The 22738-nt window shown below is 36.6% G+C and overlaps 2 protein-coding genes across 2 annotated transcripts in view; one reads left to right on the top strand and one right to left on the bottom strand.

The window, feature by feature from the left end:
- The window catches only part of LOC106094806 (synaptotagmin-5), a 448991-nt gene that overhangs the window by 42161 nt on the left and 384092 nt on the right, over positions 1-22738 (top strand). The window lies entirely within an intron of this gene.
- LOC106094143 (bromodomain-containing protein 4A-like) overlaps positions 3276-22738 on the bottom strand; it is a 57463-nt gene continuing 38000 nt past the window's right edge. The window contains exons 2-3 of the mRNA XM_059361040.1: positions 3419-3482; positions 3276-3353 (exon numbers count right to left, since the gene is read on the bottom strand). Coding sequence (XP_059217023.1) covers positions 3302-3353; positions 3419-3482 — 116 coding nt within the window. The 3' untranslated portion in view covers positions 3276-3301. The remainder of the gene's footprint in view (positions 3354-3418; positions 3483-22738) is intronic.

Raw genomic sequence — 22738 nt, 5'->3', positions numbered from 1 at the left:
AGCAACAAGTGTAATCAGTAAAATGTTTTCGAAGTATATATATTCTGAATCGATCAGAAGCTTCCACTAGCGCAAGAACGTCCAAGCCATACGCATGGTATTTCCGCTCCGAATCGCTGATCATTCGACTAAAGCAGGAAATTGGCCTTCTCTAATCGTCATCTTCAACTTGGATCTGAATTGAGGTAAGTCCTATGCTACTTGCATCGTTTATATGGGGGCTATTTCTAATCCATATCTATTTGCTATTCCCAACGACCAACATCAATATTAAGTATCTGTGCAAAATTTCAAGCGGCCAGCTTTACGCGTTCGACCGCTATCGTTATTTTAACAGATGGACGGATGGACTGTTGGACGGATGGACTGTTGGACGGATGGACTGTTGGACGGATGGACTGTTGGACGGACGGACATGACTAGATCGACTCAGAACGACGAGACGAAAAATAGTATATATATATACTTTATGGGGTCTGAGACGAATATTTCAAGGTGTTACAAATAAAATGACTAGATTTTAGGGTGGTAGGTATAAAAACCCATTGGTCTTAGCTAGTTATCCATCAACAAAATTAAATAATTTTTCAAAATTTGAAAAATTTTGAGAAAAACTTTATTGATGAAATTAAATAAAATATGGGCATCCAAAAAACTTTAGCAGATTTTTATATCCACCACCATAGGATGGGCGTATACTAATCTAGCCATTCCGTTTGTAACACCTCGAAATATTGATCGGTGACTCCATAAAGTATCCCGATTCGATCTAACCATGCATGTCCGTCTGTCCGTGTGACGAAATCACAATAGCGGTCGAACGCGTAAAGCATTCTGTTTGCCGCTTGAAATTTTGCACAGATACTTAAAATTGATTTAGGTCATTGGGGATTGCAAATGGGCTATATCGGTTCAGATTTGGATATAAACCGATCTCCCGATTTGGCTTCTTAAGCCCCTGGAAGCCGCAATTTTCATCCGAATTGGCTGAAATTTTGCACATGATATTCTGTTATGACCGTACCTCTGAGTAGAGTACGGTTCAAATCAGTCTATAACCTGGTATAGCTCCCATATAAACCGATCTCCCGATTTTATTTCCTGAGCCCCTGCAAGCCACAATTTTTTCCGATTTGGCTTAATTTTGCACATATGGTTCTGTTATGACTCTCAACAACTGTGTTAAGTACGGTCCAAATCGGTCAATAACTTGATATCCCATATAAACCGATCTCCCGATTTGACTTCTTTAGCCCCTGGAAGTCACAATTTTCATCCGATTTGGCTGACATTTTGCACATGGTGTTCTGTTATGACTTCCAACAACTAAGCCAAGTACGGTCTAAATGGGCCTATAACCTGATATAGCTCCTATATAAACCGTTCTCCCGATTTGACTTTTTGAGCCCCTGGAAGTCACAATTTTCATCCGATTTGGCTGATATTTTGCACATGGTGTTCTGTTACAACTTCCAATATCTGGTTTGACAGAAGTAGAATAAAAAAAATTATGCCCTTCAACTAAATTTAGTTTGTATGAATTTTTCCCAAGACTCGGCCCGGCCGAACTTTGCACGCTTTTACTTATTTTTATACCCACCACCGAGGGGGGGTATATTCATTTTGTCATTCCGTTTGCAACAATATCCATTTCCGACCCTATAAAGTATATATATTCTTGATCAGCGTAAAAATCTAAGACGATCTAGACATGTCCGTCTGTCTGTCTGTTGAAATCACGCTACAGTCTTTAAAAATAGATCTATTGAGCTGAAACTTTGCACAGATTATTTTTTGTCTATTAGCAGTTAAGTTCGAAGATGGCCTATATCGGACTATATCTTGATATAGTCCCCATATAGGCCGATCCTCCGATTTAGGGTCTTAGGCCCATAAAAGCCACATTTATTATTCGATTTTGCTATAGTTTGGGACAGTGAGTTGTGTTAGGCCCTTTGACATCCTCCGTCAATTTGACTAAGATCGGTCCAGATTTGGATATAGCTGCCATATAGACCGATCCTCCGATTTGGGGTCTTAGACCCATAAAAGCCACATTTATTATCCGATTTTGCTGAAATTTGGGACAGTGAGTTGTCTTAGGCCCTTTAACATCCTCCGTCAATTTGGCCCAAATCGGTTCAGATTTGAATATAGCTGCCATATAGACCGATCCTCCGTTTTAGGGTCTTAGGCCCATAAAAGCCACATTTATTATTCGATTTTGCTGAAATTTTTGACAGTGAAATGTTTTAGACCCTTCGACATATTTCTTCAATTTGGCCCTGATCGGATCAGATTTGGATATAGCTGCCATATAGACCGGTCCCTCGAATTAAGGTTTTGGGCCCATAAAAGGTGCATTTATTGTCCGATGTCGCCGAAATTTGGGACAGTGAGTTAAGTTATGACCCTTGATATACTTCTGCAATAGGGCACAGATCGGTCCAGATTTGGATATAGCTGCCATATAGACCGATCTCTCGATTTAAGGTTTTAGGCCCATAAAAGGCACATTTATTGTCCGATGTCGCCGAAATTTGGGACAGTGAGTTAAGATAAGACCCTTGATATACTTCTGCAATATGGCACAGATCGGGCCAGATTTGGATATAGCTGCCATAAAGACCGATCTCCCTATTTAATGTTTCGGGCCCATAAAAGGCGCATTTACTTTCCGATGTTGCATAAATTTGGGACAGAGAGTTAAGTTAGGCCCCTCCATACATTTCTAGATCGATCAAAATTTGCATATAGATGCCATATAAACCAATATCTCGATTTATAGTCTTGGCCTCAAAAAAGTCGCATTTATAATCCGATTAAACTGAAATTTGACACCGTGACTTATGTTAGGCTTTTCGTCATCCATATTGTATATGGTTCAGATCGGTTTATTTTTAGATATAGCAACTAAATATTGTAGACCAATATTTTGTTATACACAGTTGAACAATGACTTGTACTTATTAGTATTTGGTCCAAATCGGAACATATTTCGATATAACTGCTATGGGACATAGCGTATGCAATTTTCACCGGATTTTGATGAAATGTGGTTTACAAATATGTCCGAGGTGGTGGGTATCCAAAGTTTTTTATTCGTTTAGGTTAAATTTTTTTGTCTATTTTATTTTTTTATTTTTATTTGTTTTTTACTTTTTTTTGTGAAAAATTTTCGATTTTTTAAATTTTAATTTTACTATTGTACAAACTACCATTAAATAATTTAGCAATTTACCAAATTTTTTCACATTCATGCATTAAGCTTACTAGTCACACACTCACTTTCCTTCATATCTTAATGGCAGTGTCTTGTAGCGAGTTGTGTTTGGAGTGTATGTGTAAGGAGGCTTCAATTGGTATAATAAAAATAAAGATAACACAAACATCTCCGTATGCTCATTTTTTTATTCACCTTCCAATCTCCTGCAATTTCCATAACGCTTCATCCATTACTATTTGACGTCCTGGTGGTGTATCTGCAATTTTATAGGAAAGGTTGAAAATTTAATCAACATGTTAATTTTCTCTTTTTGAGTTCATTGCAACCTTTTACATAACTGAACTAAATATAAATGATGGTAGTAGGTAGCAACCCGCTCGTCCTGGATGAGTAAAACACTTATGGCAGCCTGCAGGGGGGCTGAAAATTTACATTTAATACACCATTCATAGCAAGGCCATTACAGCAGTCCTCTTGACCATATGGTCGACGTAGTGGTCGGCAGTAACTGTAGTGTTAAGATATCAGGTTAAGTTTAAATTTAATAGACTTGAGAAGGCAATGAAAATGTCTTCAGGTGGCAAATACAGCGAAATTAGATTTCCAAAGGGCTTCTATTGAGTATGATAATTTTAAGAACGAAATTTTGATTTTACTTGCCACATGGAATTAGAATTTGGAAATACGAGCAGGATAGTTAAAATTTATTTATTGTATTGTTTAATATATATAAAATTTGTCGGTTTGTTTGTTTGTTCCGTATAGACTCAAAAACGGATGAACTGAAACTTTCACAGATTGTGTAGGTTCGTCTTGAAGGAAACATAGGATATATAATTTTTTGATATCGGGAGGGGGACGGACCCTCCCCTTTACCGCAAAAGTACTACTCAAAAATAAAAGCGGACCGATCTGGACAGTATGGGATTCAAATGAAAGGTATTGAGGAGTATTGAGGAGAGTACGAATTTCATAATAAAAGTTGGGTCCAAATACCTGGGGGCTGCCCCCGCGCCAAAACCCCTTAAAATAAGTTTATTTGACGATCATGATTGTCATGGGACTCAAATGAAAGGTACTCGGGTGTAGATTACGAATATGGACACGAAGTAGGAATAGGTGTTATGGGACTCGGTTTTTTTGAACCGTATCGTCTGAAAAACAGCAACACCGATTTTCTCGAAATTTTCGCATATTGTGTAGTTGGAAAAAACACAACCCAAAATCAAAAGCGGACCGATCGAGACAATATAGATATCAAATAAAAGATATTGGAGAGTAGAATACGAATATGGTATTAAAATTTGAGTCTAAGTACCCATCAGGCCGCCCCATCCCCCAAACTGACCTATTGGACGTTCATTTCAATACGGGGCTCAAATGAAAGGTATTCGGCCGTAGATTTCGAATCTGGCATACAAAATCAGATCAAAGTTTAGGGGGCCACGCCACCCCTCAAAAACGACATTAGACCAATTATGGCTATATGATACATGGCTGATTTTCTAAAATGTTCTTAAAATTTTCATAGATAGTGCACGTTTGTCTGGAAGAAAACATAGGGTATATAATTTTTAGATATCGGGTTGAGGCAGACCCTCCCCCTTACCCCAAAAACGCTAAGGTGGCGCTTTACCTTCTAAAGACACGTCAAATGGGTTATTTGACCCATTATAACAATATGGGAATCAAATGAAAGGTATTTCAGAGTAGAAAACGAATTTGATATCCAATTTTGGAGCCAAGTGTTTTGGGGCACGCGCTTAAGTACCCCCCCATATATATATATATATATATATATATATATATATATATATATATATATATATATATATATATATATATATATATATATATATATATATATATATATATATATATATATATATATATATATATATATATATATATATATATATATATATATATATATATATATATATATATATATATATATATATATATATATATATATATATATATATATATATATGTATATATATATATAGCAAAGCTGCTATGATGCATAAGGTATGCATTTTTCACCGGATTTTGACGAAAGATGGTTTACATATATACCAGAGGTGGTAGTTATCCAAAGTTCGGCCCGGCCGAACTGAACTCCTTTTTACTATAATTGTATAATTTGTGTACTATAATTGTACACGAATGATACTCCTACATTTACAACAAGTAAAGGCGTGCTAAGTTCGGCCGGGCCGAATCTTCGCAATCTACCACCATAGATTGTGCTAACAACATGAAATGAAATTTACCAGTAACATCGAGAGTCATAAGAAAATCCTTCCTGCCAAATTTCAAGAGAATCGGTTAATAAATGACGATTTCATTGCAATATTACTGCAAATCGGCGAACATATATATCGAAGCTATATCCAATTCTGAACCGATTTTTTCCAATTTCAATAGGCTTCGTCTCTAAGCCGAAAAACACGCCCATTCCAAATTTGAAGACGATCAGATGAAAATTCCGACCTGTAGTTTGTACACAATTTAAATAAATCGAATCAGAAAGTGATTCTGAGTCGATCGGTACACTTATCAATGGGTCTATCTCTCTTCCAAACAAAGGGTGTTACAAACTAATTCACTAAGTTATAATACCCTGTACCACAGTAGTGGTGTAGGGTATAACAAAACAGCCGTATGTAATTGGGAATTCAACAAAAAGCACAAATAAAAAATAATTATAAACACAAAATAATTTAAAAAAATTTCAAAGCAAAATTTAAAGAAATTAAATATCATTTAACTATGAGAAAAATTGAATAAGTCGTTTTTTAAATGTAATCGTGTTGCTGATGCATCGAATATCGAGTGATAATTTGGTAATAATTTGCAAGCGTTGTTCATTTGTAAGACGATTAATGTTTAAATTATATACCAAACTGAAGATGGTTGACAGTGAAACAAAACACGAAACGTGCGTGAGCTACTTAAACCAGTGTTGCAAAAAAAAAGCGAAAGAATCTCCCTCTATTTTCCACTACTTGGTTAGAGCTTATCTATCATGCCATGTTAATACAGTCATCAGCAGACCATTATTCTGATGAATATTTAAAACGACTTTTTGCCTTAAGCTATAGGGAGTGAAAACGAATGAATTTTCACTGTTTTGGCACTGGCATTTGAAGTTTGAATGATGTATGCTTTAAGTGTGGTATGTATGCTGATTTTAGTTGCTGTAACACGCTTTAATATAATGAGTGTCATGACAAAAAAAAAAAAAAATACTTAACTAAAAATTATTATTGTGAAAATTATTGCCATGGAAAATGATGAGAAATACACACTTTATGAGGATATGCCATTGTTAAAACCCATCATTCAACATTCGTTTCTAGGGAAATATTCACTGACAGATAGACAGACATCGTAATGTTAGTGAAGTGTTTTGTATAACATAAAAATTTATGAATAAAGACCTTTGCAACAAAAATAACTGGATGGCTTGCAAAAGTTGCGAAAAAATTTAATATTTACTAAAAATATTTTATAAATTTAAAACCTTAAATTATTAGAGTTGAATTTGAATTACATTTAAACTCAATTTCAAAATTTTGTATATTATACATATTTATTTTAGTTATTATAATTAATTAAATTAAAATACTACCTTTAAATCTACATTAGATTTCCATTGATTTTGGAAATCTTTCCATTGGCATATATAATTATTAGAGACCCGATACATATGTAATTGCATATATTTTTTGGAGCATCGGAAAAAAATTGAAAGCACAGAAATTCGTTTCATCGAATTTAGGTTTAGAAAACGCTAAGAAATTATTGCATATTTTATGCAAACTGCATATATTGCAAATCTTTTGCATATTTTGCAAATCTTTTGCGTATTTTGTGAATATTTTGTTGACTAAAAAATGCCAGTTATCGAAGATGGTTTCACCGATGTAAGCTTATTTTTGTATGTACCCTTATAATAACCCAAAAATACTAATCTGGTGGTAAGTTTGGGGTCAAGCTATTGGGTGAACGACCCAACCCAAAAGGACTTTGGTAGATTGGGACAATAACTAATTCAAATGTAAGGTATTTGGACACATGTCATCTTGGATAAACCGATGGGTATCCAAAATTTGGCTCTACAGAATACTAAGATATTACTTAGCACTAGAAAGCCCAACCGGTCATATAAATAATTTTTTTTTTTGTTCAAATGTATGTATATTTTTTATTAAATTGATGTAAACTTCATGTCAAACACATTATTATACCCTCCACCATAAGATGGGGGGTATACTAATTTCGTCATTCTGTTTGTAACCACTCGAAATATTCGTCTTAGACCCCATAAAGTATATATATTCTTGATCGTCGTGACATTTTATGTCGATCTAGCCATGTCCGTCCGTCTGTCCGTCCGTCCGTCCGTCCGTCTGTCCGTCCGTCCGTCCGTCCGTCCGTCCGTCTGTCTGTCGAAAGCACGCTAACTTCCGAAGGAGTAAAGCTAGCCGCTTGAAATTTTGCACAAATACTTCTTATTAGTGTAGGTCGGTTGGTATTGTAAATGGGCCATATCGGTCCATGTTTTGATACAGCTGCCATTTAAACCGATCTTGGGTCTTGACTTCTTGAGCCTCTAGAGTGCGCAATTCTTATCCGATTGGAATGAAATTTTGCACGACGTGTTTTGTTATGATATCCAACAATTGTGCCAAGTATGGTTCAAATCGGCGCATAACCTGATATAGCTGCCATATAAACCGATCTTGGGTCTTGACTTCTTGAGCTTCTAGAGGGCGCAATTCCTATCCGATTTGGCAGAAATTTTGCATGACGTATTTTATTTTTACTTTCAACGACTGTGTCAAATAAGGTTCAAATCGGTTCATAACCTGATATAGTTGCCATATAAACCGATCTGGGATCTTGACTTCTTGACCCCTAGAGGTCGCAATTATTTTCCGATTTGCCTGAAATTTTGTACGACGGATTCTCTCATGACCATCAACAAACGTGTTTATTATGGTCTGAATCGGTCTATAGCCCGATACAGATCCCATATAAATCGTTCTCTCTATTTCACTTCGTGAGCCCCAATGGGCGCAATTCTTATACGAATTTGCTGAAATTTTACACAGGTCTCCAACATATAATTTAATTGTGGTCCGAACCGGACCATATCTTGATATCATTTTAATAGCAGAGCAACTCTGTTCTTATATCCTTTTTTGCCTAAGAAGAGATGCCGGGAAAAGAACTCGACAAATGCGATCCATGGTGGAGGGTATATAAGATTCGGCCCGGCCGAACTTCGCACGCTTTTACTTGTTTTATTTCTAAAATTTTCTTTAACGGAAATGAGTATGCGGAATACCTAAATAGACCTACTGGTAATTTTGACCCCTTGTATTAAATAGTACCACTGTTAGTAAATTTTGTCAATATACTACTTAAACCGGTTAGGTCCAAGTAGGTAAATATGTAAAAAAAAAATCATTGACTTATTTACTGACCCTGGTAATATACACGGTGGCTGATGAAAGCCGCTACCAAAAAAAAATGTAATAACTTTTTTTCTATTTAATAATAATAATTTAATAATTAATTTAATTAATTAATTAATTAATTTAATTAATAATAATTTAATAATTAATTTAATAATTTAATTTAACATGAATAAAAGAAAAATGTATTCCATACACCGAAAAAAAAATGTAGCAATATTCATCATTGTAGCAATATTCATCAGCCACCCTAGGGCTCAAATAAAAGATACTTGAGAGAAGAGTACGAATCTGATATCAAATGTGGTACCAAGTGTTTATGGGGCCGCCACTCCCCAAAAACACCACCCAAGAGGACAAATTTACGACCATAGCAATAGGGGTCTCAAATGATAGGTCTTTGGAAGTAAAGCACCAATCTGATATCAATATTCGGGAAAAGTGTCTATGGGGCCACGCCACCCCCACAACACGAACCAAATAGGTCGTACTTGCTGACCATTGCTATATGGGGCTCAAATAAGAGGTGTTTTATAGTATAACACGAATCTGAGATACATCTTCAGGGTCAAGTCAATGAGTGGCCGCCCCATCCCCCAAAACACCCTCCAAACCGGACATGTTTGCCGACTATGGAAATATGGGGCTAAAATGAAAAGTATTTGGCAGCAGACCATGCATGTGATTTCAACATTCGGGACCATCTGTCTAAGGGACGTCCCACCCCCATAACAACGCTCAAATAGGACGCATTTGCTCACCATGACAATTTGGATCTTAAAGAGATTGGTGCTAGATATTGATAGTTCTTAGGGCCCAAACCCCAAACCGGACATATTTACTGACTTTGCAAATGAAAGGTATTAGGGAGTAGAGCACGAAATTGGCAGCCAGTTTCGGGACCAATTTTCTAGGGTTTTAGCAAATATTTACCGACCCTCGCAATAGTGGGCTAATACATAGGTATTAGGAAGTAGAATAAGAATCTGATATCCAAATGTGGGACCATATGTTTGGGGCACCGCCCCTTCCCCAAAACACCTCCAAAAGATTACAAATTTACCGACCATGGCCATATGGGTCTCAAATATAAGGTACTGGAAATTGAATTGAGATAGAGTTTGATAGCCAATTTTTCGGCCAAGTGTTTGGAGACGCCTCATCCCATAAACTTCCCTTAATACTCTCGAATGCCATTAAATAAATGGTATTCGAGAGTAGAGCGCGGTGCTTATATATTTGTTTTCAGAGCTAAGTTCCTGGGGACCACCTCATCCCCGAAAACACCTCCAAATCGGACATCATAAGAATATCGGATTCAAATAATGTCTTTTAAAAGTGGATTACATCTAACATCCAAACTAAAAGACTTCGAGCAAATTCATAGACCAATAAAGATCATAGGGATTAGATAAAGCCCTCTATATTGTTCTACTGGTAGTCAACCGACATATATAAACTATTTTCGAAGCATGATATTCACTTAAAGCTCTTGGATTGTCGAAAATAAATATTCAAAGGATAGTTTATTCCATATAAAGTAAAGAAGGCGCAGCGGAGCAGGCCCGGTTCTGCTGGTATATATTAAAAATCAATTCTTTTTTTTGCGAAACACCGATACATTGAAAATGCGGAAGGCAAATTTTTAAGAATCTGATCAACTTAAATAATAAGATCAGTCTATATGGGAGCTATACTAGGATATAGACCGATCTGAACCATATTTGGCACAGATATCAAAAATCTAAACACAACTCGTTGTGCCAATTTTCAGCGAAATCAGGAAATAAATACGGCTTTTAAGGGCCTAAGACCTTAAATCGGGAGATCGGTCTATATGGGAGCTATGCTTAGATAAAGACCGATTTGAACCATATTCGGCACAAAATCTTGGGATCTCAACACAATTCGTTGGGCCAAATTTCAGCCAAATCGGATAATAAATGTGGCTTTTATAGACCTAAGACCCTAAATCGGGAGACCGGTAAAAATTTGGACCTAGTAGGTTCTTAGGATACAATTAGAGGATAATGGGTTTAAAAAGGACATTTATTCCCACAAAAGTACATAGAACCCAAACCATTAAATCATTGAAGGTTCTAAAAGTATCTATTTTTGCTCGTACATATTGCATATATTTTGCATCTATCAGATATGACGTCAAAATTTGTTTTCTTACGCGAAATAATGCCTAAATACAAATTTTGGTCAAAATTAGTCCATAAACAAAGAGTGCATATATGTCAGCTCTCTAAAAATTATTAGACAAAAGTTTTTTGGCATCTAATGACTTCTACTTATTCCTCTCATTTGTGAGTTATTGAGATCCGTATAAAAAAGCTTAAAACTGTGAATTTTTATCTACAAGTTATGATGATTTCTCCATATCATTTAGTTTATTCAAGCTTTTATTGGGTTGCCCAAAAAGTAAATTGATTTTTTAAAAGAAAGTAAATGCATTTTTAATAAAATTTAGAATGAACTTTAATCAAATATACTTTTTTACACTTTTTCCTAAAGCAAGCTAAAAGTAACAGCTGATAACTGACAGAAGAAAGAATGCAATTGCAGAGTCACAAGCTGTGAAAAAATTTGTCAACGCCGGCTATATGAAAAATCCCAATAGATAGATACAACTTAGTCAGGAGCGGAGTTTTTAAGGGGCGCTTAGACAGTGCGGACTGAAATAAATTTGAAACAGAAATGATTTTTCCTGTAGTTTGCAATTCGAAAATAGTCAATGGCCCTTGAACACACTACACGTAAAAATAAATAAAACGTTTGGAATATTTTGGTTATCATAAAAGTCAGTTTTATTATGGAAGTACTATTTTTATAGTAACTGTGCTACATTTCTTTCTACTTTTGAATGTTAGTTGTGAATTTCCCAAATTTTGATGTGTTTAGGTAAAATTTTTAGAAACTTCATCTGTGCTAAATGATATTTCTTGTCTTAACCGGCAGATTGGTCTATATGGCAGCGATATCTAAACATAGTCCAATTTGAACCATATTTGGGTTGGTTGTCGGGAGACTTAAAAAAGCCCACTGTTTCAAATTTCAGTGAATTCGGATAAAAATAAAGCTTTTACGGGATTCAGATAGGAAATGCATCCAATATGGGCTCAAGATATAAATTCAGGAGGTGGGTTTATATGGGAGCTAATTTGGGCTATACTTAGCACAGTTGTTTAAAATCAAAACAAACAAACACCTCATACAAAATGTGTGCCAAATCGGATAAGAATTGCGTCGTCTTGAGGCTCAAGAAGTCAAGATCCAAAATAAGTTTATATGGCAGCTATAATAAAACATGGACCGATATGGTCTTTTTATACCCATATGCTAATCTAGTCATAGACCCCATTAAGTATATATTTTTGATCGTATCGTCGTTTTGAGTCGATCTAGCAATGTCCGTCCGTCCGTCTGTCGAAATCGCAATAGCGGTCGAATGCGTAGAGCTAGCCGTTTGAGATTTTACATAGATACTTACTTTTGATGTAGGTCATTGGGGATTGCGAATGGGTCATATTGGTTCAGATTTAGATATAGCTCCCATATAAATCGATCTTTCGATTTGACTTCTTCAGCCCTTACAAGTCGAAATTTTTGTCTGATTCGGCTTAAATTTTGCACGTAGTTTTCTGTTATGACTTCCAACAACGGTGCCACATACGGTTCAAATCAGTCTATAACCTGATATAGCTCCCCTATAAACCGGTCTCTCGATTATCCTTGTTCGGTTCGTAGAAGCTTTAAGTTTGGTATGTAGAATAGAATTATGCTCTATATTTATTTTGTAAAAATTTTTGGCAGAATCCATTCGGCCGGACCGAATCTTGGGAACCCACCAAGATTCGGCACGGCTGAACTTAGCGCGCTTTTACTTTTTTTATACCCTCCATTTCATTCCATTTGTAACACCCAGAAATATGCGTCTAAGGCCTTCTAAAGTATATATATTCTTGATCGCCATGATATTTTAAGTCGATCTAGCCATGTCCGTTCGTCTATCTGTCGAGAGCACGCAAACTTTCCAAGGATTAAATCTTGGCGTTTGAAATTTTGCACGAAATCTTCTTTTTAGTGTAGGTCGGTTCGGATCGCAAATGGGACAAATCGGTCCATGTTTTGATATATCTGCCGTATAAACCGATCTTAGTTTTTTATTTCTTAAGCCTCTAGAAAGTGCAATTTTTATCCGATTTAGCTGAAATTTTGCACGTAAAGTTTTAATATCACTGTTTTGTGTATGGATCAAATCAGTTTATAACCTCATATAGCTGCTATACACAGAATAAAATGTTTAAGGAATTTTTTCATAATTCCATTTATAATCTATTTCTTACACAATATACCAAGGCGGTATACAATATACGCGAACAGCTGTTAACAGCCGGCCGGATTTGACGGTATTAAGTTGTCAGATTTTTGTTTGCATTCTCTTTGTTGTTATTTTTTTCTCGCATATTCTTTGCTCATTTACGCACACGTATACACAGACGCACACAAATTTCTTTGAGTGAGCTGGCAAAACGTCGATCAGCTTGATGGCAATATTGCGGATTCAACCATATGATTTGTGGTTGTTGTACGAATGAGACTACCTGTTAATCGAACCTAAAATACATGAACAAGTTCTTGCATTGATGAGCAAACTGGTATTTTTTTCGAAAATATGTAACAATTTTTAAAATCCAAAATCATGTTCTTACCTTTCCCTACTTTCCTTACAAAATATATGTAAGAATTTCTAAAATCCGAAATCATGTTCTTACGTTCTTACGTTTTCCTACTTTTTCATTTTTTGTGCTATTTCGGACAAACTCTTTGTTGGAAAAACCCTGTCATATGTGTTCTCTCAAAAAGAGAATCAGGTTCTGTACATTGCCTGCAGAGGAAGACTATTTGAATTGGGGTGATTTTTATACCAACCGCCATATTGATCTAGGACCCCATAAAGTATATATATTCTTGAACGTCTCGACATCCTGAGTCGATATAGCCATGTCCGTCCGTCTGTCGAAATCACAATAGCGGTCGAACGCGTAAAGCTAGCCGTATGAAATTTTGCACAGATTCTAAATATTGATGTAGGTCGCTGGTTCAGATTTGGATATAGCTCCCATGTAAACCGATCTCCGGATTTGACTTCTGAGCCCCTGGAAGCCGCAGTTTCTGTCCGACTTGGCTGATATTTTACATGTTGTGTTCTGTTCTAACTTCGAACATTTGTGCCAAGTACGGCCCAATCGGTCAAGAACCTGATATAGCTCCTATATAAAACCGATGTTCCGATTTGACTTCTTGAGCCCGTGGAAGCCGCAGTTTCTGTCCGACTTGGCTGAAATTTTGCGTGTAGTGCTCTGTTATAACTTTCAATAACTGTGACAAGTACGGCCCAAATTGGTCTATAACGTGGTATAGCTCCCATATAAACCAATCGCCCGATTTTACATCCTGAGTTTCTGGAAGCCTCAATTTTCATCCGATTTAGTTGAAATTTTGCACACAGTGTTCTATTATGACTCTTAACAACGGTTCAAATCGCTTAAGAACATGATAAAACTCCCACATAAACTGATCTCCTGATTTGACTTCTTGAGCCCTAATCAGGCTCGATTTGTATACTATTTGACTGAAATTTTGCATATACGACTTTCAACAACCGTGTTAAGTACGGTCCAAAATTGATCTATAATTGGATATAGCTCCCGTATTTTACCCGAATCCATGGTTGTGGGTTCCCAAGATGCGGCCGGCCGAAGTTTGTATATATAACTGATAGGCAAAAAAAAAAAAATAAATAAAATTAATTTGTCTTTCGCTTACAAGCAATCAATGTGTTATAGCGTTAGCCATTTATTGAATACCGAAATGGAAAGATGCACAAATCATTTCATCAAAAACAAGCAGAATATTTGGTAAGTAACGAACAATAGTAAAACAAGAAGTACGTTTACATTGGCCGAGATTTAAGTGCTAAATCCCGTGTGTTTTTTTTTGCAGGTTTTACCACACAAAAATAAATCCCACTTTTATAGGATTTATTTTTAAATCCCAAATAAATCTGATTTCATGGCTGAATAACCGATAGAAGTAATAAAATATGCAACTGTATTCAAGAAATCTGTATACATGTGTGTGATATGCTTCATGTATACGAATGTACGCTTGTGTATGTCACTTAAATCTCCAAAAACGCAGTGTAAGCTGGCAGGATTTGTTTTTGGATTTAGTTAAATCCAGATTATAAAAAATTCGTCTTTCAGCACGAACAAACTAATTAATTAAACAAACAATTTATCTACAGGTTATTATACCCTCCACCATTTACTAACTTTACCATTCCATTTGTAAAACATCAAAATATGGTCCCCATAAAGTAAAGTTCTTGATCGCCATGACATTTTAAGTCGATCTAATCATGTCCGTCTTTCTGTCTGTGGAAAGCACGCTAACTTTCAAAGGAGTGAAGCTAGGCGCTTGAAATTTTTCAAAAATTCTTCTGTTATATATAGACGGCGCAATTCTTTTCCTATTTGGTTGAAATTTTGTATAAGTTGTTTTGTTATGACTTTTAATAACTGTGTTACGTATGGGTAACATCGGATCATAATTTGATAAAGCTGCCAGATAAACCGATCTTGGATCATGATCCGGTTCATCGCATCATACCCTGATATAGCTCCCATCTAAAATGATCTCCCGTTTTCACTTCTTTAGCCAATTCTTGTCCGATTTGACTGAAATTTTGTAAAACGACTTCTGCTATGACTTTCATGCGCCAAATATGGTCTGAATCGGTTCATAATCTGATATAGCTCTCATATAAACCGACCTCCCGATAAAACTTCTTGAGCTCATATCGGAGGCAAGACTTTGCACAATTATTTACTTCTACTATGGTCTCCAACATCCAAACCAAGTATGGTCTGATTCGGTCCATAACCTGGTATGGCTCCAATATCATGGCAATTTTTATCCATTATCCTTTGTTTGGCAATCAAGAGATACTGGTCAAAGAATGTGACAAATGCGATCCATGGTGGAGGGTACATAATATTCGCCTCGGCTGAACTTTGCACGCTTTTATTTGTTTTTTCATTCACTATCTTGTCAAACTCTGATGGAATACTAAAAGAGTTTTTAAAACATTTTGTTCTTAAATAAATACACGAATCAGTTCATATTTTAACATGCTGGAAGTATATGTATACCACGTACGCGTTCGCATATGTTTATTTTCTCTCTCTCTCTCTCTCTTACTCGCAAAAACCCGTAATTTATTGTTTTATGAGCTGCTTTCATAAAATACAGATATCTGAACATTGGCAACACTTTATGAACACTTTTCACTAAATACGCGCATTTTTCTGACCCAATCTCCCAATTAGACTTAAATATTTTGCAAATTTTGTTTTGGTGTGACTTCCAACAACTGTGGTAAGTATGGTCTAAATCAGTCCGTAACCTGATATAACCTCCTCAATATATGCAGATTTCCCGATTAGAATTCTAGGGCTTCTAGATGGCGCAATTCTTATCCGATTTGGTTAAAATTTTGCATATGGCGTTTTGGTATGACTTCCAACAACTGTTCCAAGTATAGTCTAAATCGGTTGGTCTCTCCCAATTTGATTTTCTGAGCTTCTGGAGGGCGCAATTATCACTGAATTTGCCGGAAATTTTGGAGTTGGTGTTTTTCTATGACTTCTAAAAGCCATGACAAGTACGATCCATATCGGTGAATAACGTGATATAGCTCATATACTCAACCAAATTTGTTATTCAAAACAGCAAAAATGTTTGCTAAAACAACAGTTTGTGTCAGCTGAAAATGGAACAACAGACATTACTGCTGTTTCATCCAATATAGGGCTGCTGTATTAGTAAACATTTCGGTCAGCTAAATCAGCAAACAAAATCTTCTGCTTTAAGTACAAAAATCTGCTGAAAACAAAAATGTATGCTATTTTCAGACCCCATAGGATGGGGGTATACTTATCTAGTCATTCCGTTTGTAACACCGAAAAATATTCATCTCAGACCCCATAAAGTATATACATTGTTGATAGTCTCGAAGTTCAGAGCCGATCCACCCATGTCTGTCCGTCCGTCTGTGGAAATCACGATAGCGGTCGAACTCGTAGTCGCTTGAAATTTGGAATAAATACTTTGTATTGATGTAGGTCGTAGAGGATTGCAAATGGGTCATATCGGTTCAGATTTAAATATAGCTCCCATATAAACCGATCTCCCTATTTGACTTCTTGAGCCCCTGGAAGCCGCAATTTTGTCCGAGTTGGCTGAAATAATGCACATAGTGTTCCGTTATGACTTCCAGCATCTCTGATTAGAAAATGGTTTGATTCTTGAGCTCCTGAAAGCCGCAATTTTTGTCCGATTTGGCTGAAATTTTGCACATAGTGCTCTCTAATAATTCATCTCTTCTAACAAAATTTATAAAAAAAAATCCTTAAAAAATGTCTGAAGTAATCAAAACAAGTAACAGGCAAACATAAACAAGTAAAATTGTGCTAAATTCGGCCGGGCCGAATCTTGGGAACCTACCTCCATGGATGCTGCTAAAATATGGGAGCTATATCTGGATATAGACCGATTTGGACCGTACTTGACACAGTTGTTGGAAGTCATAACAGAATACTATGTGCTAAATTTCAGCCAAATCGGACAAAAGTTGCGGCTTCCAGGGGCTCAAGAAGTCAAATCGGGAGATCGGTTTATATGGGAGCTACATTAGGTTATAGACCGTTTTGGACCGTACTTAACACAGTTGTTGAAAGCCGTAACAGAACACAACATGCAAAAAGTAGAGGGGCTTAGGAAGTCAAATCGGGAGATCGGTTTATATAGGAGCTATATCAGGTTATACACCGATTTGGACCGTACTTAGCACTGATGTTGGATGTCATAACAGAAAATTGCGGCTTCCAGAGGCTCAAGAATTCAAATCGGGAGATCGGCTTATATGGGAGCTATATCTAAATCTGAACCGATATGACCATTTGTAGTATCAATAGTCAATATCTGTGCAAAATTTCAAGCGGCTAGCTTTACGCGTTCGACTGCCATCGTGATTTCGAAGGGCAGACTGACGGACATGGCTAGATCGACTCAGCGAAACGATCAAGAATATAAAGGGTGATTTTTTTGAGGTTAGGATTTTCATGCATTAGTATTTGACAGATCACGTGGGATTTCAGACATGGTGTCAAAGAGAAAGATGCTCAGTATGCTTTGACATTTCATCATGAATAGACTTACTAACGAGCAACGCTTGCAAATCATTGAATTTTATTGCCAAAATCAGTGTTCGGTTCGAAATGTGTTCAAATTTTGACAAATTTTGTTCAGCGATGAGGCTCATTTCTGGTTGAATGGCTACGTAAATAAGCAAAATTGCCGCATTTGGAGTGAAGAGCAACCAGAAGCCGTTCAAGAACTGCCCATGCATCCCGAAAAATGCACTATTTGGTGTGGTTTGTACGCTGGTGGAATCATTGGACCGTATTTTTTCAAAGATGCTGTTGGACGCAACGTTACGGTGAATGAACACATTTCGAACCGAACACTGATTTTGGTAATAAAATTCAATGATTTGAAAGCGTTGCTCGTTAGTAAGTCTATTCATGATGAAATGTCAAAGCATACTGAGCATCTTTCTCTTTGACACCATGTCTGAAATCCCACGTGATCTGTCAAATACTAATGCATGAAAATCCTAACCTCAAAAAAATCACCCTTTATATACTTTGTGGGGTCTTACATGAATATGTCGAGGAATGACTAGATTAATATAGATTAGTATATATATATCCTATAGTGGTGGTTATTAAAAAGAATTTAAACTTTTATGAGCACGACGTTAAATTAGTTGATAAATATAGAAAAATAGCTAAAATCCCGAATGACATGCACTATGTATCAATAATGAAGGATACATGAAGGAAACTACACATTTGTCACAAAGTCTTGCAAGAATTTGTCGCAAAAAACGTACTTTTATCGTAAACAATGTCCAACGTTTTTCAGAAAAGAAGTTTAATTGGTGAAAATTTCCTTAATGTGAAAGGAATTATCTTTTTCGCGTGTATAGAGAAATTGTAAGGCCTAAGCAGTTATGGCCTTTTAAAATCCATAGTGTATTGCTTTCTTTTACCCCTTTCTTTTCACCACAAGATATACTCAACTTGAAGTTGATTGAGTAAATGATAGATGTAAATATGTGTGTGCATAGAAGTATATGACGCGTTTGGTGCCAAAATAATAAGTTGGACAATAGATTGTGTGCACATATGAGTACATACATAAGTATAATATAATGCGTACATATGTATAGCCTAACAATCATTACACAATAACCAACATAAACACACTTAAAGAGGGACAGAGAGTCAACACTTAATACTGGATATAATGAAAAATGACAACAATAACAATAATAATGTTATTGATTTTAGTTGACGTCTGAGTTAGTGTTGTTTGTATTTGACCCTGGTCTTACTTCCTTTGTTTAGTTGGACATCCTCCTTATGTGCCATACAATTTTCTCGTATTTTCTTACATGATATTACAATAGAAAATCGCTTATGGTTTGAAGGAAATAAACAAAAAGTAACAAGTGAAGGCTTTTAAAGGTGCTATGACCGAAATGGGAATGTTAATGTAATACAGACATATGAATGTCTTTAGATTTACTGAAATGCCAATATATTTGGCAGAATCATATTGAATGTGTTAAGCAGTTGTAAGAAAAACACGTAAGGACGGGCTAAAGACCGTCCTTTTAATACACTACACCACATTAGGTATGCAGGTTAAGTCGAGGAAACTAAAATTGAATAACTTATGCACCCAAGTTCGGCACGAACATTAAGTGGTCTAATAAATATAAGTCACTGTATTTCAAATTTCGAAAAAATCGGGTAATATATAAAGCTTTTATGAGCTTCAGGCTCTTAACCGGCATATCGGTCTATATGACAGCTATATCTAAATACATGTTGGGATGTTGGAAAGCGTAAAAATTCTCACTGTTTCAAATTTCAGCGAAATCGGTTGAAAAATAAAGCTTTTATGGGCTTCAGACCCTTTATCAGGAGATCGGACTGTATGGCAACTATATTTAAATATAGTCCGATCTGAACCTTATTTGGGTCATATGTTGGGAGGCGTAAAAGTACCCACTATTTCAAATAGTGGTCTAATAAATATAAGTCACTGTAGAATTTTGTATTTCAAATTTCGAAAAAAACGGGTAATAAATAAAGCTTTTATGAGCTACAGACACTTAACCGGCAGTTCGGTCTATTTGACAGCTATATCTAAATACATGTTGGGAAATTGGGAAGCGTAAAAATACTCACTGTTTCAAATTTCAGCGAAATCGGTTGAAAAATAAAGCTTTTTTGAGCTTCAGACCCTGTATCGGCAGATCGGTCTATATGGCAGCTATATCTAAATATAGAGCGATCTGAACCCTGTTTGAGGTTTATGTCGGGAGGCATAAAATAACCTGCTGTTTCAAATGTCAGCGAAATCGGGTAATAAATAAAGCTTTTATAGGCTTCCGACTCTTTATCGGCAGATCGGTATATATGGCAGCTATATATGAATATAGTCCGATCTGAACCATATTTGGGTCAGATGTCGGGAAGCCTGAAACTACTCACTGTTTGGGTAAAAATATAGCATTTGTGGGCATTAGACTCCTTATCAGCAGATCGGTCTGCATAGCAGCTATATCCAAATATGGTCTGATTTGGCCCGTTCGTATATGTGCCAAATTTCAGCTCAATTTTTAAAGGCTGTAGAGTGATTACAACAGACGGATAGACGGACAGGCACACGGACATCGTTAAATCGTCTTTGAACTTTACGACGATCCGGATATATATATATATATACTTTGTAGGGTCGGAAATTCATATTTCGATGTGTTTCAAACAACTTAATGGTATATTCACCTATCCTAGTGGGTATAATAAAATGCAAGTGTAAATGCGTGTCTCAGTGGATGTTTATAATCCCAATTGAATGTATACGTTCCATAATCTTTTTATACCCACCACCATAGGATGGAGTATACTAGTCGTTCCGTTTTTAACACCTCGAAATATTGGTCTGCGACATTCTGAATCGATCTAGCTATGTCCGTCCGTCCGTCTGTTGAAATCACGATAGCGGTCGAACGCGCAAAACTAGCCGCTTTAAATTTTGAACAGATACTTAATATTGATGTAGGTTGAGAATTGCAATTGGGCCATATCGGGTCAGATTTAGATATGGCTCCCATATAAATCGGGAAATCGATTTGATTTCTTGAGCTCCTGGAAGCCACAAATTTTGCAGTTTTGAATAACAAATTTGGTTGAGTGTACTATCATCTGTTTGCATCTGTGCATCTGTTTCCAGTGAATCGGCGAACTAGATTCCGGAAGTACACTTAGAATAGACTCCAAAGGCTAATGTCGCTAGGTCGCAGTTTGGTGATGGTAGTTGTCGACAAGGGAGAAGAACAGGGCTGCATACCTAGGAATAATTGGAGTAGAATATTCAATGGACTGTCATCAGTATACTCCGATGTCCTTGCGAAATTTCTTGAGTCTCCCCCAGTTTGTGACGATGCAGGCTGGTATTGGGCCCGATACAAACCAATTGCCTTCGGGGATTAACGCTCAATTGAAATATATCGTTGTGCGCTAAAAAGGATTGGTGAGATCTGGCCAGGTGCTGGACTAGATTTAGTCAAGAAGGAAGATATTTCTTCTCGACCAATGGCGCATTCTTGGATACCAAAGTTTCCCTGAGATCCTGAAGCGATACTTGAAAGACTAAGGGAATGTAATCCCAATCTTTCAACCACAGACTGGAAGATTGGTAGACTGGATGAGGCTGATGGTGACCGGAGACATGCAGTATTAATAAAGGGTGATTTTTTTGAGGTTAGGATTTTCATGCATTAGTATTTGACAGATCACGTAGGATTTCAGACATGGTGTCAAAGAGAAAGATGCTCAGTATGCTTTGACATTTCATCATGAATAGACTTACTAACGAGCAACGCTTGCAAATCATTGAATTTTATTACCAAAATCAGTGTTCGGTTCGAAATGTGTTCAAATTTTGACAAATTTTGTTCAGCGATGAGGCTCATTTCTGGTTGAATGGCTACGTAAATAAGCAAAATTGCCGCATTTGGAGTGAAGAGCAACCAGAAGCCGTTCAAGAACTGCCCATGCATCCCGAAAAATGCACTGTTTGGTGTGGTTTGTACGCTGGTGGAATCATTGGACCGTATTTTTTCAAAGATGCTGTTGGACGCAACGTTACGGTGAATGAACACATTTCGAACGGAACACTGATTTTGGTAATAAAATTCAATGATTTGCAAGCGTTGCTCGTTAGTAAGTCTATTCATGATGAAATGTCAAAGCATACTGAGCATCTTTCTCTTTGACACCATGTCTGAAATCCCACGTGATCTGTCAAATACTAATGCATGAAAATCCTAACCTCAAAAAAATCACCCTTTACTAAACATCGCTAAATTCTGACGGATTGCAGGAGACTCAAAATCCTCCTGCCACGATCGAGACAGGTGGGGATGACATCGAAACGGGACCCAACAAGCCCTGTGCGGGTGGGACACAAAGTTGGACTGGGCTCAATGTGTGCGACAGCAGCAGTTAGTGAAGGAGAAATCGTCGACATCGAACCTGTATTCATGCAAAGAGTAGTCTAAATGTTTTTCATCCTCCGTCGCTAAGCACAGAAGATTTAGTAGTAGCCAGTCTTGAAATAAACAAGTCTCATTACTGACTGGCTTCCGTATATATGGCACACGATTCAAAGATGCCGCCTTCAAACCTTAAGTCGCCTCATTGCGACGCCAAGGTGGACCCCAAAGCTGGTTGGTCAATGGAAGGAATGCAGAAAACTCTTCAACAGAGCAAAAACCAGAAGAGCACCACACGATTGGGACATCTGTAAGGCT

Source organism: Stomoxys calcitrans, chromosome 1 (genome assembly GCF_963082655.1).
Source record: "Stomoxys calcitrans chromosome 1, idStoCalc2.1, whole genome shotgun sequence".
Taxonomy (NCBI): Eukaryota; Metazoa; Arthropoda; class Insecta; order Diptera; family Muscidae; genus Stomoxys; species Stomoxys calcitrans.
The sequence above is the reverse complement of the archived record's forward strand: the minus strand, read 5'-3'. Positions and strand labels throughout refer to the sequence as shown.